An 18,390-nucleotide genomic window follows, 5' to 3' on the forward strand; every position below is an offset into this window, starting at 1 on the left:
TATTTTGGGGATCTTTAATTGTATATAAAGAGCAAAGTTGATACATACAGAGACAGACAGACAGACAGACAGACAGACACACACACACACACACACACACACACACACACACACACAAAGACAAAGAGTTCCATGGTACTTTAGAAGGAGTTAAAATTCAAAGTAGATAAAAATAGGAGTGTCTTCAGATTGAAACTAGGAAAATAGGTTCTGTATTTTGTATTTGAATCTGCAAGTCCAACAGATTTGGGTACCTTTGTTTAATATCATTGCATCAACTCTTCATAGAGCTGCCCCTCTACCCCCCTTAAACTGCTTCTGAGTGTTCTATTAGCCATTGAAAATATAAATGAGCCTTTCTTGTTCCATTTCTCCCTCTTTAATACTTTAAGTACCTCCTGGTCAGGTAGTGGCTTTTATAGCAATTTACAGTGTCAACATCAATAGAGAAGGTAGAGTTTAGGCCCCCGTTGTTTCTTAACACATTCTCTTTAGTCCCCTGACTCTTCACAGATGACCCAAGATTCTACTTCAAGAAGATAGAAGCTGTCAGATGATGTATTGTTGTATTTTGTATTTCTACATCAAAATACCCAAGGGTAGGCACTTTGTAAAGAGGTTTATTTGTTTCAAGTTTCTGGTGACTAAAGGGTCCAAATAGCATGGTTCTGACATGCTGGTGAGGGTCCTTTGCCATAGGATACCAAAGAAAACGAAAACAGTTATATGCAAAAGAAGATGCCAGAAATGAGTGCTAGACTCCATCACAACAGCCTGTTCTTTAGGAACTAATCGAGTCCTGTGAGAACTACTTAATCTCCTCCAAGGTGATATCCCGTTGACTTAATTCTTTCCCACTAGGTTTCATCTCTTAAAGATTCCATTACCTCTTATTACCACTAATGAGGTTTCCAGCACATAATTTTGAGGGGACAAACCACATCCAAACTGTAGGAGATGAGTGAGCTACCTCTTTGTATCACCATCTAACCAAAGTATTTTGAGGCAAGGTTTTACAGCAAGCTGGCCTCAAAACCATAACATTTATTTCAAACCCTCCAAACTACTGACATCACAGGTATGTGCCACTGTGCCCAGTGAATTTTCAGGTTTTCAGATTTGGAATGCTTAATTTATGATACAGTGATCCTATAAGATCACATCACCTAGTGGCAGAGCAGCTATTTCAGTTTGTAAAAGTATACTCTGTGATTCACCAAAAAAAATGAAGAATTTATTTCTGAGACAGTATCTCCATCTTAGTCATGTGTGACTACCACATAATTGCTGCACAAATGGTTTTTATACTGTATTGCTTCAAGAATAATGACAAGGAAAAGTTAACATATTCAGTGAAATTTAAAAGCCATATATTTTCATTCTGAAGTTGGTTGAATCTGAGAATATGAAACACAGATACGAGGGTCCACTGTACTTGTTTATATTAGCTTGGAGTCTTTTTTTTTTTTTCTTCACTACATGTTCAAGCTTTAGTCCTTTCTAATGTCTTTTCTGTCCCACACATTCCCTCAGAGCCCTCTCTTCTCCAAGCGCTTCCACATGATCTCATGTACCTCTGTGGTTTCATTTACTATAAGACTCCCAGAAACTATTGCTGTTTACAGCCAGGCCTCTTTCTTCTGAGTATCAGGTGGACACACCTTGTCGCTTCTTTCACATTTCTTCTTTAAACTCAGCATGTAGCTGGGATATGAATATGCCTACTTCTCTAGGCTCCTGTGTTTGAACACTTGGTCCATAGATAGTGGCTCTATTATGAAGGTTATGGAACCTTTGGGGTATGGATCCTTGTTGGAGGAAGTGTTCCCTAGGAATTAACCTTGAGGATTTGCAGCCCAGCCCCATTTCTTGTGCACTTTCTTGCTTCCTGACTACAGGTGCAGTGGGACCAGCAACCCCCTGCTGCTGTGCCTTCTAGCCATGGTGGAATATACCCCTTCGAACTGTAAATCCTCGCTTCATGCCAGATAGTTTATTATAGCAATGAAAAAAGTAACTAATATACACATGTCCAAACCAATTCCTAGTATTTGCAGTGAAACTTCTTCTAATCCACTATTCCCATTGTAAGTGGCCTGAATCAGAAGCCTTGGCCTCACCATTTACTTCTTTTTCTTCTTTATTTGATCCCAGTTTGTGTTCACTCCTAAGTCCTGTTATTCTTGACTCCTAAAATACGCCTTTCAGATCTGCCTCTTCTATCCCTGCTGTCACAGGCCAACATTGATGGACTCTCCATCCATCTTCTGCCTCACAAACCCTCTTCACGACATGGTAGGGATAAAGGTTTAACTCAAGATTGACCTTCTTACTCTTTTGCTTAAAACCATTAAATTATTTCTCCTTTCCTATATTGCCACTCCACTTCCGGGCTTTGACATAAGCTGGTTTCACCACCTGGAATACACATGCTGTCCCCATTATGTCTCAGCATAAAAGTCACTTCTTCTGCACATTTTCCCAGTCTACCTGAGCTCCAACTAGTAAGACTAACACTTGGCATTTCGGTAAACTCAGAGCATTTAAAAATAGTTTGATTCTTATTTTCTCACTTGACCAAAAGTGCTGAGGGCACAGCAGTGTAGCACAGGATCTGACAGGAAAGTGAGTGAATGAGGGAAGGAAGAAACTACAGCATAATGGAGACTGTTAGCACATTCTTGACTCCACATACTCGATAGTCATTGTGGGTTCCCTAGAAAATGACTCCTTCCTTCTCTATTAGGCATTGATTTTTACCTTTTCTTGTATTTTTACTCCTTGTTGTCTCTCCTCTGTCTAGTGGAAACTTCTAGAGGAACCTTATGCTTTAGAGGTTTCATTTTTAAATGCTATCTCAGTCTCTTAATCTAAAAAAAGACAATATTCAAATATACTCTGGCATAGTATCCAAATAATATATGAACAAAGCAGAACCACATTTACCATTTCCAGAAGTAAACTTCTTGTCTCCGATCTTTGTTGTTGTTGCTGTTTGTTTTCATTTCTGCCTTTGTTTACAGCATCTCTCAGGAAGGTTTGTTGCTGTTTCATTTTGGGTTGGGGTATTTTTTGTTTTGATTGGGGATTGCATTTAGGACTCCCAATGCTAACATACACTTTGCTTTTCAGCTGTGTTTCCAGTTCCTTTTTTTTTTTTTTTTTTTTACTTTTTATTTTGAGAGTAAATCTTGCTAAGTTGCATAGGCTGGCCCTGAACTAGCCCAGGCAGATCTTGACTATTTTATATTCCTGTTCTGCCTCCCAATAGTTGGGTTTATAGGCCAGTACCACCACACCAGCAGAAAATCAGTTTTAATCACACAGTGTTTTGTACTTTTTAAGGACTACTCTTAATTCTATGCCTAGGAAACGAGCTGCCTGCAAATCAGTGAATGGCTCCCATAAGTATAAGGGCAACTGCAAAGATGTGAAACCCCCAGATCTATGGATCCATCATGAGAGACTGGAGTTGAAGCCTATTGACAAGTCTCCAGATCCAAACCCTGTTATGACTGATACTCCAATCCCTCGAAACTCTCAAGATATCACACCAGTCGACAATTCCATGGATAGCAATATCCATCAAAGGCGGAATTCATACAGAGGTACCATTTCCACTTCTTAAGGTTGCCTGAATTTGGCAATTCCAGTAAGAGGTTACTTGAAAGAAACGTGTATCTTGGGATTTTTTTTCAGCATTTGATGCACAATAGCTAGCTGTTATAGAAAGGGAGAGGTCATGTATCTTTAAAAGCAGCCCTCTAGATCTTTTTAAGTCTCATCAAGCTTCAGTCGCGAATTTGATCCACCTAATTCATGCATGTGCTTTGGACTGTGTCCTTTCCATTGGACTTTAGCTGTCACTGTGGAGTTCAGAACCTTTGTGGTAAGGATGCTTGCTTCTACGCACCTTACTGAAGTACAGTGTATACCATCATGCCATCCTTTTTGAATCTCAGCAGCAATTTGCATGATGCTGTAAATGTAAATTCCTTGGCTTAGTACATTGTTTGTGAATCTGAAACCCTCCGCTGTAAATGTGTTCCTCTTGAGGCTGCCTAGAGGCCTAGGGCATACACTTCTACTAACCTCCATACTTTATATCTAGGGCATGAGTCAGAGGATAGCATGTCTACACTGGCTGGAAGGAGGGGAATGAGACCAAAAATGATGATGCCTTTTGACTCTCAGCCACCTCAGCGTAAGTAGAAGCTTCTCTTTTTCCCCTAGTACTACCAGTCTTCCAGGTCATGGTAGGAAATAGCTTTGAGCAATCTCTTTAACTGCTCTTGATTCCAAGACAAAGATCAACTGCCAATGTTGTGGCACCTTACAGGAAGAAATACTAAAATATTGTCATATTTCATAATAAATGTTATTCTTGAGCTAGAGAAGATGGCTCAGTGCTTAAGAATACTGGCTACTCTTCCAAAAGACCCAGGTTTGATTCTCAACACCAACATGGTGGCTCAAACTGTCTGCAACTCCAGTTCCAGGGAAACCTGACACCCTCTTCTGGCCTTCACAGACACCAGCCATATACATGGTGCACAGACATACATGCGGGCAAAATATCCATACACGTAAAAATAAAAATTAAATATTCTTGAGAGTAACATTTTTAAGTTATAGGTAAATAGATTCAAAAGCCAACTTCCCAGCTAGCAAGATGGCTCAGAGGAGAGAGATGTTACATGCAGGCCTAAAAACCTGAATTGGTTCTCTGCTTCCCATGATCTGGTAGCAAGAGAAAAACCAACTCTCAAGAATTGTCCTCTGACCTCTACAGCTGCATGGTAGCACATAACACTCTGTAGCACATGTATACCTGCACACACATAAGATCATTTTAAAAAATAATAATTTCTGTACTCTCCCAGGAGTAGGAAAGCGTCTGCTCTCCCTAAAAGTACAGGCATGTCCACAGGAGAGACAGGAATGCATCTCTTGAGACTGCGACTGGGCTTTGCCAAAAGTCATGCATGTGCTTTAGGCCTCCTGCACATAATCAGTATTGATAATCATCTGTGGGGGGTTAACTTTTTTATTTAGTGGACTTTATAAAGTTGTTTCAAAATTGCAGCATGGAGTTTTTAAAATATTTTCACTCTGTTGACCCATGCTTCATTTGTTAAGCGTATATGTTGTTAGAACTCCTTTCATAACAATTGAAATTAAAAATAAGTTAAATGTTACTATTGAGAATCAAAAGAGAGGAATGTGCTGAAGAGACAGCTTAGTAGTTAGAGCAGAGGACCCAAGTTCAGGTTCCAGCACTCATATCAGGTAGCTCACAACCACCTATAATTCCAACTTTAGAGGGATCTTTCACCTCTAGCCTCCATGAACATTGCACTCATATGCACAAACCAACATACAGAAACACATATAACTTAAAATAATAAAAAATCTTTTTGAAAAATCAGAAAGTGCCAAGCATGGTGGTAAATACCTGTAACCCCGTACTTGCGGGGCTGAGCCAGAATTGAATTCAAGGGCAGCCTGGGCTGTGAGCCAGACCCTGTCTCCAAATCAGGGAAAGATAATGAGATAAGTCGTCATTTTCAGTCTACGTATCCTTTCCCTTGCCTCTGGTTCAAGATGGAAAGGCCTTTCAGATTAGTTGGCAATGTGGGTCTTACAGTTAAGAGAGTGCTTAGCCACATTTCTGCCAACAAATGATGAGATTAAATAGCTCTGAGTGTCTACACAGGCACTGGTGCCATGGAATTCTCTACTTGGAAAAGCTCTCATCCACACTTCTGATGGAACCTCCAAGCATGCCTATCTGTCTTCCCTCACTCACACATACCTCACAGTGTACAGTCAGAAAAGACACTAGATTGTAAAGGTAGATCAGTTCCGAAAGAATAAGGCTCTGTTTCATCAATAAGCACTTTTTACACCAAGTAACTTAAGTTCATTGTCCATAACAGAAAGAATGGCTTAAACTTGGAAGCATACAGGGAAAAAAACATAGTTTCTCTATTTTAATAGGTTCCCTATGTGGGTACCCCCAGTTTAAAAAACACAAAAAAAGAACACATTAGTTTATTTCCTTGTTTTTATTTTTTACTTATAAGAAGATAGTAATTTGAGTGTTCTAAGATCTCAGTTTCTGCCTGAACTGGCTTATTTCTAAAGCTTAGGAAATGGAACTCTTACTAGATATATTAAATATGTTAAAGAAAAAAGATACAATTCCAGTTGCAATCGTTTTCTCTCTGTTTGCTTGTTTTGGGTGATTGGTTGGTTTGGTTCGGTGAGGAAGGAATATGTATGACTACACAGTACTATGTAATTTAATTTGTGTCCGAACAATTAGGTAGTTGTTAGACTCTTTCACTCAAGGATCTACAGTCAGGTGCTGGGTACAGGTGGGGCTTTATTTAGGAGAGCCTTTTTGAAACCTACCTGGCAGCTGTGCCCCTGGCATCCTCATACCTAGGTCTGAAAAGGCTGAGCAAAGCTAGATGGCTTGCTGGCATCAGAATGAGATCAGATCCACACCCTCCACAGACCCATCAAGTTCTGATTCAACTAACTTCATTCTACATCAACACATTCACTTTTTCATTTATGTATTTGGAAACACTCAAAATAGCTTTTAAGAGAAAACAAAATCCATTCTGGTTTTCTTTCACCATCTGTCCCTAGAATGCTTTCAAATTGCATTTCCTAAGTCAAGCTTGATTTTACTCCTTCACCCTAGCCTGAATTTTGGAAAATGTTGATTTTGATGCATCTCACTTTGAAAACTACTTCTCTTGCCCCAGGGGAGATCTTGATCTAAGACTAATGATCACCCTTCTCAGCCAACTTTTCTGATTGTAATTTATTCCCATGGACCTGCTAGAGCCACTGGAGAAGAAATGCATCTAGTTCATGGTCTGGGGTTTCTCTTTCCAAGGTGATAGCCCCACAAAGATCTGTAGAGATCCCACATAACAGAAGATGTTTCAATGGTTTCCAAAGAGCTCGTTCAGTCTATTAGGAAAACCTTGCTTAGGAAAGTGGACGGGGGAATCCCTGTTTCTTGTCTACCCTACCTACATGTTTGCCTGTTTGGGCAGTGTACAGCTAGTTATCTTGATCATAAACGTTCTCCAGCTGCTCTAAGGAATACCTAAGAAAGTTGTATTTCCTGATGCTAAGTGTATTGTTTTTTTTTCCTGTTTATATCTCAGGTTAATCAGGAAGCTTCATTAAAGAGGCTTCATAGGAAGTTACATGTGGAACCTATACAGAACTTTCTATTCTTTACCTAACTTGAATCCTTAGAGAAAGAAAAAGAAAACTAGGGATATCCATTTATAACTTAAAATGCTAATGGATGTAGCTGAGCCCCCAGGCTGAATGTAGTAATAAATGGTGCTGTACAATTATAATTCATACTTTTATTACTAGATAGAGATATGATGGTTAAATTTTTTATTTACATTCCTTTTAAAATATTAAAGTTGATTAAAGATCTATTTATTTATTAATACCCATTAATTAAGAGTGAATTGAGAATATGCTCAAAGGAGTTAGGTACTAATGTTAGTTTAGCAGGACAGAAAAAAATAATAGAAACATTATTTGCTTGTGGGCTTATATTTTAAGACATACTCAAATAGATATTATAATAGTCGTGTGATTCATGTTTATAATAAAAGAATTCAGAAATGCAGATAAGGCAAAGAAAAAATACTCCCTGAATCCTGACCCCTGTTCCCCGAAAAATTACCACCGTTAATATATCCCAACTGTCTTATTATGTACAGATATAGAATATGCCTAGAAGTGTGTTCATTTGTTAATAAGTCAAATATAAAATTAATGGCTGATTGTCCAGCCACCTGCCACCAAAAAGCCAAAGTAAAGATTTGGTTAAGTGGGAGGTGGGAAAGGGTGACTTTTGTATGTGTCTGTGCAAGCATGTTAAGCATCTCTCTGTCTTGTGTTCATTCACAGCTGTGATTAGTGCCCATCCCATCCATTCCCTCGATAACCCTCACCATCATTTCCACTCCAGCAGCCTCGCTTCTCCAGCCCGCAGTCATCTCTACCACCCAAGCAGCCCATGGCCCATTGGCACATCCATGTCCCTTTCAGACAGGGCCAATTCCACAGGTGAGAGATGAGGATCAAGCCCAGATGTTGCAAGCCTTCCAGGAGTTGGCAAGTGGAAATGGGGAAGGACTTGCCCTATATAGAAATTTCCAGTGTTACTTGTTTATCATAACATTTCTATGATGGTTTCAGATTTGTTTCTGTAAAATCAACTGTATTTTTCTCCCTATGTGCTCAGTGCAAGGTGTCATCTTAGTAAAAAGCAGAGGTAACTTGAATTGCATAAGCTTCTCTTCTTTCAACAAGCCTTCCACCTTAACTTTGTCCCTTTTTGCAACTTCATTTTTTTTTTAATTAATTCCACAATTTGAAAGGGAAGTGTGTTCAGAGTGACTTTTAGAAACTAGTGGTTGCCTTAGTCTCAGTCACTCTAATGTTAGGGATGTCTGTAGGACAGTCTTTAGGTACAGGTTACTGCCCTAGGAACCAAAGTAAGGACAACATCCAGAAGGCAGCAGAGCCACCTTAGGTTGCCCAGTAGACTGAAAATTGGGGGTTGGGGGGTGGGGTGAACATATCTCTAAAATATAAGAAAGTGGAATGGCAGTCTTCTGTGTCCTCAATGCTTTGCTAGACAAACATGTCCTCCTTTGGAATTCTGAAGACACAGCTTCATGAGACAGTTTTAAGGAAGAAAGAATGAAAATGAGGAGGAGACAGCAAAAAGAATATAAACTGTTGCTGCTCATTGACTACAAATTAATTTCTAGTTTTAAGCTGCAAATCCTAGTAACATCTTATGATTTTTCATAATTTGAAATTTGCCTATTAGTAGTTATTACTGGTAAAAGTCAAATGTTGGCAGTTCTGAGAAATGAGGAAAATTCTAGTGAGCTCCATTTTTTAAAGAGCCTCAAAACTCAGTATTTAGAAGTCTGAGTCACCACTGCTAGCATCTCCCAGTCCTCAAGTTTTGATCAGTCATTATTAATAGGCACAGAATAGCAAATGAAGGTCAGAGCTTTCAGGGCTACCTACAGGACTGGGTAGCTCTCAGTGCTGTACACTAGGTTTGGATGATGCTTGAACCCATTCCTAAACTTGGCCTGCCTACTATCTCCTTCCAAATCTAGATTTCAGATCTATATTAGAACTATATAATTACTCTAGCTAGCTGCATGAGAACCAAAGTCTGTCTTGCAGACACAATGTCATTGAACATTAAGTGCCAGAGTCAACTTTTCAAACCAACCCTGCTCTGAGGAAGATAGTATTGTGCCCGGCCGCACTTACCATTTTGAAGGCTAAGGAATCTGACCCACACAATCCTCACATAAGGAACTGCATGAGTGTATGGCTAGCTCTCCTGGCCTGGTTATCCTTCTTCTCCTTTGTCCTGGACCAGAAGTGGCTGGGAGTTATAGAGAAGACTGAAAGTTCCCACCGAGCTCTTGTCCAAGTACTCTACTCTTGTTGGTAAAGTTCTCTTCTATATATGCTGAGACAGACAGAGACCTGGGAGGATAAAGTGATAGATTCATTAGACAATATCCAGATGTGATCAAGTTCTCCTGCTTTAGAGTTCCCCAAGACTTTATGTCAGTAGAGCTTAAACTGCTATTTTCATAGCCTTGGGTTTGAAACTTTGGGTTTGAGCAGAACTGGAGCCCGGCCAAATAGTCCCTGCTCTAGGGACATTTGCCACTACTTGCCATGAAGAGAGCACTTTCTGTTCGACTGTTGTGAACTGTGTGTGTTTTAAACAACTCTGAAAGGTAAAGAATTAGACTCCTCGCCAAAGCAGAGATTTTACTGAGCCCAGTATTTTAGTTAGAGCTTAGTGTCTTAGTAGGTCCAAATAACACTATTCAGTGTCAAGGAGCATCCTCCCTAGAGAAAGCAGTGTTCCGGTGCCCTCGGGAGTGTACATGGCAACCCCAGTCTGTGGCAGTAGCTAGGGCTTTGACTCATACAAGTAACTGAGCTTTCCCTTCTCACCTTCCTGCCATCTCTTTGTTAAAGATAATTGAGAGGCCTTTGTACACAGAGCTGACCTATCTATAATCTTGTCTATTACCTGGTGATATGGTCAGGACTTAGACCCATTCTCTCTCACAGCCTCTTATTTTCCTTCCTAACCAGCTTCTACCTGGGCCTAGGTCACAGATGGTGACCAGCAGCTCCCCAGCCACAGTGAGGATGGCTTGAGCAGGCTGAGAAGTGGCATCCTTAGCACAGCCTTCAGAGGATGAGAAGTGTCTAACCCTGGCGAGATTGTTACAGCCCACATAGGGTAGGGCGGGAGGCAGCACATGTGCATTCATCCTCATCTCTGGGACCCAGAATCTTTTAGGATAAAGAGGTGGTCTGTCCTGTCTCCTGAGAGCCCAAGGAAACAGATTGATTGCTTTTTCACAAAGGCAAGGGAGTTTTATTTAGATTTATTTATTTGTTAGATTGCTGCAGATGGCTTACGTGTTGTTCTTATGGCTGAGAACTCATAAAATGTAGAAAAGGCCTTCAGACTATCTGCTGCAGCCTGTTGCCCAGCTGATTTCCTGCCTCTCTTCTGGGTGAGATGGTGGTCTGCCCTTTCACATTATATGAAAACCTTCCAGTCCCTGGCATTTCTGCTTCTGCTTTGCAGGGCGGTACAAGTGGTATTAGGTGCAGAAAGGCAAGAACTATCTAGAGCTTCAGAACCTGAGCCTGGGAGTCAAAACAGGGATTCAAACTCTGCTCTCTTGGACCTATCTGAGGGTAGCCTGCTTATTTACCCTCCCAGTACCTCTCAAGTTACTCTGAGGAATAAATATAAAGTACTTAGTGTAGAATAAGCACTCAGTGGTCTACAAAAAGATCCTCTGTTGTTCAGGTACCATGTTTCAGCTCTTTTTATACATCTCATTTAATACTTAGTGATTTATGTGTTTGTCTCCATGTTTTATAGATGAAGAAACTAAGACTCAGCAATTCAGTGATGTTGTCAAATTCACTCATCTCGTATTCCCAAAGTAGAGTATAGGACTGACTGACTCCAGAGCTGGTGCTTCTCCTGCCCCACTCTGCTGCCTTCAGGACCCTTCTTCCTCTTTGTACCTTCTGAGATTACTGCCTTGTTCTTCCTGAGTATCCCCTTCTCCAGGCTCACCCTCCCTTATTCCTTTGGCTAAACATACCATTCATTTGACAAAATCTCCAGCAGGATGCAGACCTCTAGGCTACTGTGAAGCTTTATTGTATGCCAAAGCCATTCACATTGGTGATGGCCATGGAGTGCCTGAGCATTGGCCTCACCTGCAGATACCACCAAACCCTTTCTGGTATAGTCACTTCCTGCTAGGTATGATCCAGCCTTTATTACTAGACATGGTTGTCCATGAAAGGCTAGTTTCTAAGACTATCAATCAGTGAATGAAATTTGAAAATTTGTATATAATAGTCTTAGGAGCCATCACATGAACTCCATAGTAAGTACTTTAAATCTACAAACTTAGAACTACCTAAGTATGTAAGTAAAAAAACAAAACAAAACAAAACAGCTGATTGAAACACGATTGTTTTAGAATTTTTAGATTAATCATCCCTAGCCTTGTCAGTAGTCCTGATCCGTGTGTCTGTCTTTGGACTAGCACTAGTTTCTTCAAGTGCTTGTTGAACAGGTTCAGGGAATCCCAGGAAGTGCCGAAAATGCATATTTAATAGTGAAGAAATACTAACACTTATGCTTTCCTGCTGTAGAGTCTGTTCGAAACACCCCCAGCACGGACACCATGCCGGCCTCCTCATCTCAGACATGCTGCACTGATCATCAGGATCCTGAAGGTGCTACCAGCTCCTCTTACTTGGCCAGCTCCCAAGAGGAAGACTCAGGCCAAAGCCTTCCCACAGCCCACGTTCGCCCTTCTCACCCACTGAAGAGCTTTGCTGTGCCAGCAATCCCACCCCCGGGACCTCCTATCTATGACCCTGCACTGCCAAGCACACCATTACTGTCCCAGCAAGGTGAGTGAGGAGAGCAGCACTGTGGAAGGACCCTTTGGCTCAGGTTCGGGATAGAAGTCTCTCTCCACATGGCGTTTTTTAAGAAGAACAAAGCAAATACCCTCCAAGGTTTTCCTAGCAACTTAAGAGAAGCTGTGTGTCATTGCCCCCTTTTGGGGGGAATGTGTACAAGCCACAGCATACTGTTTTGGTGAGCAAGAGCTGAACTTGTGAACTGTTTTCCATGTAGAATCCTTGGTATTAAAATCCAGGGACATAGGTTTGGGCAACAGAGCTGGTCTGTCTGGGCCCCTGAAGTCATCTTATTCTAAAAGATGCTACAGGCTAAAGAAGGGCCAGGGAGGTCAGGGCTCAAAACCAGGAGTCTCAAGATAGGGAGCGCTCATTTGCCACTCCTCATAGCTCAGCAGTAGACTGGCCATTGCTTATTACGGTTTGTTTCTGAATAAGTCTGTGGTTCTCAAATTCTTTAGTCTCAAAGCCTCTTCATCTTAAAAGCTACAGAGAACACAAAAGACCCCTTTCTGCATATGGAGCATGTCAGTATTTAGCATTGGGAATTTAAAAAGAAGACATTTTTCAGTATTTAAGTCATTTAAAGGATAAATAGCACATTTGGGGGGGACCAATGTCATTTTCTTACAGTTTCTCTAAGATTGTTAGTGTCTGATTTGACGGAAGGCAGCTGGATTCTCATGTCTGCTCCTGCATCCAGTCTGCTGGAATGCGTTGTTAAAAATCTGCCCTCACAGATACATAGTTGGCAATCAGCAATGTACTTTTGTAATCTTTCAGATACTTATGGACATTCTTTTTTGAAAAGAAGGACTTCTGTATTGCTCAGACTGGTCTAGAATTCTTAATCCTCCTGTCTCAGTGTCAGGATTTCAGACACATACCACCAAACCCAGTCTGGGTATTTTCTGATACAGTGAGAAACTCAACAAGCTATAGTTCCTTGAAGGTTGGTTTATAGTGTGCAATCTGTATCTACCCGTGGACTCCACACTCCATTCCTGGTTTGCGTTGATCTAGCTTGCACTTTAGATGTATAATGCTAAAACAACACATTGGACATTTGGAAGGTACTTCAGAAAATCCTCCAAATATTCACACATTTGTTGTCTATAAAATGCTTTCCCAATCAGATGATAGAAACAAGTTTTCAAAATGGTAATTTTCACTAAAAACTTTTAACATTGGCAGTATCCATCATTTTCCTTAAGTTCATAGCTCACTTCTTTCCATTTCTAGGAAATACCTGAATGACCCATTTGTCAGTCATCTTTAAATTATAAGTTTTGTTGTTACATGATAGAACTTCAACTCACAGTCAACCTGTCATGGTGCCCTTCTTGAAGATGGTGCCATATGTGGTGTACAACAGAAACATGTGCTTTTGGTTACACACAGCGTTTAAAAGGCATGTAGTTGAGAATTAAGATTTAATAAAAACAAATAATTTTTACTGCATCATTAAGGATAATAAGCTGACTTTTTAAATATAAGAGTAAGCCCCTGGATGAGTTCACAGTTTATTGCTGCTGCCTTCATTTCTAAGGCTATAACAGTTTAGCCCGTGTTGCTGTATACCCTTAAAAAAAAAATACAAAACAGTAAAAAGGCAAATGTTACCCTGAGTGGCATAATGAATGGCTTTGACTCCCAGGCATTCTGTGAAGAGTCTGGGGGTCACCAGACTTTGAAAACCACTGGGTGAGGATGTTAGTTTTCTAAAGGCAGTAGGATGTTTTCTCTGGCCTCCTGGATGCTCTGTTGCCTTCTTCCTTCGATCGTGCTCCAGTAACTTTTCAGAGCAGGACTCCTGTCTGTGCCGGTATGCTTCCTTCACATTGAAACAGCATTCAGACTTCTGGTGGACTTCTGAGGTCTAGGGGGTGCAACCTTAGCCACAACCTGATCATGCCCTTTACCCCTCAGCTCTGAACCATCACATTCACTCAGTAAAAACAGCCTCCATCGGGACTTTAGGAAGGAGCCGGCCTCCTATGCCAGTGGTTGTTCCCAGTGCCCCTGAAGTACAGGAGACCACCAGGATGCTGGAAGACTCTGAGAGTGTAAGTTCATGGGGCCCTCAGCTTTGCCAGGATGTCCCAAGGAGAATGCTTGCATGCTATTGGCTGACTGTACTTTTTTGTGGACTCGGGTCTTTGCCACCCATAGGTCTAAAGCAAATTTAATCACTCATTGAGCAGGTGTCCTTAGAGCATCTCTACACCTGTGGGAATGTGCTATGAGTTTGGTTTGATTTCATACCTATCCGGATAGGTCTTAAAGTACCTTATCATCCCATTACAGTTGGTCATACACATCTTCCAGTTCTGTTCCTTCTGTTTGGTCCCTTCTTGTTGTGAACCACACATGTTCTTTCACCCTTGACCTCCACTCTGTGCCTTTACTGAGAAGAATGCTGGGAGAGGAAGTACCTAAGATTGTTTTCAAATCCCAATAAACACATCTGCATTTCTAGATATGGGATTCTCTAAAGAGAATACTTAAGCCCAGAGATGCAGGGCACCCAAACTGTATTGGTCTGGCAGAAATCTAGAAGAGAAAAGCAATAATGCCTCTCTCTGCCTTGTGAGGTCATTGTGAGTTGACGAGTGTGTGTATGTGGGGAGAAAGGCATTGTGAATTGTCAAGAAATGCTGTCTTGCTTAATGGCCTTGAGTATATCCTGCTGCTTCTGACTTCTGAGCCAGCCTGGTTTCAGTAGGCCAGCTTCCCAGGGAAGTTTTGGCAGGGCCACTTAGTACTCTGGGCTGTCCTTTCTGGACAGCTCTTCAGATCATTCCCAGTAATGGTGTTCTCCCTTCTGTAGAGCTATGAACCAGATGAGCTGACCAAAGAGATGGCCCACCTGGAAGGACTAATGAAGGACCTAAATGCCATCACAACAGCTTGATGACCTTCACCTGGACATGACTCCAAACCTGAGTCTAGAAGTCTTGGAACTTAACCTTGAAAACAAGGAATTGTACAGAGTACGAGAGGACAGCACTTGAGAACAGGAGCCAGCAGAGCAGCCAGTGCCTCCACATGGGGCTGGCTCCAGGCACAGCCACCTGCCTTCTCCTGGTCAGCCTGGATGATGCTTTTGTTGAGGCAGCTTCCCTTTGCCTGCTGATAGTCTGCAGGACTGGGCACCATGGGCCAAAATTTTGTGTCCAGGGAAGAGGCAAGAAGTGCAACCTGCCTTTCACTTTTGGTCAGTGGCTGTGTCTTCGTGCTGCAACTGCATCACGTTTATGGAGTGTAGACAATGGCATTTATGTACAATGTTGTGTCCTATTTTATTTTACCTTCAAGAAAACACTATCAGAAGCCAAGGAGTCCGTGATGTTCTCCACAAGCAGTTGACATTTGACCGCTGGTTCCAGTTACTTACGGAAAGTCATTGACAGTGTGGTTGTTTGACACCATTGACAGGGCTTGGCTTGTTTGGGGGGTTGTTTTTATTTTTTTAATTCTGAGACATTGCATCCTCTGCCAGCTGTTAATCCATCACTTTGAGGGGGGTGGGGACATTGCATTGCTGTTTGTAAGCTTTTTTATTATTTTTTTATTGTAATTATTAAAAGCCTGACTTTCTCCTCTCATCACTGTGAGATTACAGATCTATTTGAATGAAATGTAACATTGAAAAGACTTGTTCGTTGCTTTCTGTGCAGATTCAGTATTGGGGTGGGGTTGGGTACTGGGACTAGGAAATGGAGGGGCTGCTGAGGTCCTGTGAATGTTTGTCATTGTACTTTGTTCCAGAAGCCTGCAGAGAATGGAAGCAGCATCTTTAGCGTCCTTTCCTGGCATGTCCATCTCAGTGTCACTGCATAGCAACTGGAGTTTGTTTGGGTCAATTCTTGTATAGTAGAGGGTTTTGATGATTTAGCTGCCATGGTGTCTTGGTCATGTCCTGTTTGGAGTGTCCACACTGAGGCCCCCAGTGATGTTTTGCATTGCTTGAGTGATGCCAAGTAGAGCCAGCGCCTGGCTGCTCTGAGAAGTCGAAAGCACAGGGTGGAGACCCTTGCGCTGCTGTCGTTGGTTCTCTTTGGAAGGGCAGAAGCTAAGGAAGGACCCTGGTTTTCCCTTCCAGACAGGACTCCTGCTTCTCTGGTGCCGGTCCTCAGCCGGGCAGCTCTCATCTCTGCACTGCAGAGGCTCCTGAAAGCGTCAACCAGGATGAGGCCGGATGGTGTGGTGCCCCACACCACACGTGTTTCTGAACATGATTCTGCAAGGATCAGAGGACAGAGATAGTGGAGAGAGGGTCAGTGGAAGCAGTTGCCTCCCCTGTCCCAGCAACTCAGCCAAACCCCAGTTAGAATGAGGCAGGGGAGGATTCTGGGTGTGCCGAGGGCTCAGCCACACACAAAAGCCTTTGCTTTGCAGAGTTGTCTTTTTTTTTAAAGAAATGAAAAGCTGGGGTGTCTGTTTGTTTTTGTTTTTTTTTTAATGTTAATATATAATGAAAAGTATAAGACTAACCCTCAGGCATCTTCCCCCACAAATCCCTGGCAGACAGTATAGAAAGTAAATCAGGCTTGGGTTTTGTAGCCAGTGAGATTACTCAGACCACCAGTGGCTACCCTAGCCTAACTGCCCTTTGAGCATGGGTTATTTTACCCTTTTTACTTTTCAATAAGGTGAACTCTTGGTATGATTTGGGGGTGGGGAGGGGAGCAATGACCTAACCCCTGCTGCTTTTCTAGCTGTCACAGGAGGGCACCAGGAAGGGTTCCGGGACATGAGTGTGCTTTGGCTGTCCTACAGAAAGCAGCCAGAGCGTTCTGGCCACCTGGAGGCTAGAGTCCTCAGAAACTGTCTAGCCTTTGCCCACAGAACATGTTAGAGGTTTAGGGCGTTCCTTCCCATTAACCCCAACACTTCTGTTACCTCAGGGCCTTGGTACCTGGATACTGCCACAGAATTGCCGTGGGGTGGGGGAGGGACATATTTTTTAAAAAAAGTAACTTAAAAGTTGGGGGATTTTTTTAAATTCAGAAAATGCAAAGCTATTCTGTATTACACCATTTCACAATTTAATACATGTCTTCTATCTTCCGTGATTCTGGAAACTAAACCATGTGTGTCTTGTGTCATAGTTGATCTGTGGCTCAGCAGCTTCCTTCGGGAGGGTATGGAACAAACGTGACTGTTGGCTTCCTGTCTGTTCGAGGGGCCCGAGGACTGCTGGGACTTGGTTCTGTACACACTTGTTTGGCCTTTTCTGTAGCTGATGCTGTAAAACTCTATGGCTTTTTAAAAACAATTTCATGTTTTTATTTAGTATTGGAAATCCAATACACTTTTTTAATCCAATCAAACTGTGGTCTGGTCAAAAAGTTCTTTCCCTTAAAACTACTTTGGGGGCTCCTGTTCCTAGCCTCTAGTAACCTCCCTGTGGTTCTCACTCACTGCTATAAAGACAGGAGTTGGAACGGCGATCTGGAGAGGGGTGGCAAGTGATCCAGCCCCAAAGATGTGTCTTGTTCCTGTCAACTTCCCACTGTTGCTGCCCTGAGGGACTAGGAAGCCTGAGGAATGACAAATGGCAGCCAAGCCACCCTGAGGCATACAGCACCGGCTGAGCTGCTTTTCCTCTGCTGGAGGGGCTGCGTTCCCTGTGTAAGATTCCTCAGTGTTCCAGGCCTGAATAGTGATGGCCTCAGCAGCCACAGGCCCCCTGCCATCTGTTAGCTTGCAACAGAGCAAGGGCTAGATAAAGTGTCCCTCCGCCCCTGTGTCCATCTGCTCTGCCACCAGCCTGTACTTGGAGACCTAGATAGTGCCCACTGCCTCCATTAGTGGCGCTGGACTGGCCTTAGGATAAAGTCTGAGCCCCCAGAGTTCCAAGAATGCTTGTCTGCCCTCACCTCTGGTCCAGACAGTCAAGCAGGTACCAGATGCACTGCTGTGCGGCATGAGAAAGCTGCTTGTGAGATTGCATGCCTCCTCCACAAGCATCCTTTCCAGACACATCCATCACCTGAGCTATCCCCTCTGCATCCCTAGATGGCACTCTTGGCACATTTTCCAGTGATGGCTCTGTGAGTCTTTCTGCAGGCATGTGGTCTCAATACAGACAAGAATTTCTCACTGCTTTCTGACTGCCTCGGGCTAGATTCAGCCTCTGACAACAGCAGATGCCTGTCTCTTGGGTGAGTGGACAAACAGCTCTAAAGATAAGGTCTGGGGCCTGCTGAAAGGTTTCTCCCAAAGCCTCTCCCGGTCTTGTAGGGACCACAGTCAGTCCTTAGTGTTGTGGTACCTGGACCCTCCCACTTGAGCACCATGGCCCCTTTG

General features: G+C 42.5%; 1 protein-coding gene across 8 annotated transcripts in view; it reads left to right on the forward strand.

Annotated features, from left to right (window-relative positions):
* Neo1 (neogenin 1) overlaps positions 1-17,411 on the forward strand; it is a 178,869-nt gene extending 161,458 nt beyond the window's left edge. For 6 of the 8 annotated variants that reach the window (XM_028892477.2, XM_028892482.2, XM_028892479.2 and 3 more), the window contains 6 exons: positions 3,370-3,608; positions 4,112-4,204; positions 7,960-8,118; positions 11,800-12,063; positions 14,005-14,141; positions 14,906-17,411. In XM_028892477.2, the coding sequence (XP_028748310.1) occupies positions 3,370-3,608; positions 4,112-4,204; positions 7,960-8,118; positions 11,800-12,063; positions 14,005-14,141; positions 14,906-14,989 (976 nt within the window). In that variant the 3' untranslated portion in view covers positions 14,990-17,411. The remainder of the gene's footprint in view (positions 1-3,369; positions 3,609-4,111; positions 4,205-7,959; positions 8,119-11,799; positions 12,064-14,004; positions 14,142-14,905) is intronic. The other 2 variants (XM_028892483.2, XM_028892484.2) reach the window with 1 other exon arrangement.
* Positions 17,412-18,390: the final 979 nt, after the last annotated feature.

This window comes from Peromyscus leucopus, chromosome 7, assembly GCF_004664715.2.
Source record: "Peromyscus leucopus breed LL Stock chromosome 7, UCI_PerLeu_2.1, whole genome shotgun sequence".
Lineage (NCBI taxonomy): Eukaryota > Metazoa > Chordata > Mammalia > Rodentia > Cricetidae > Peromyscus > Peromyscus leucopus.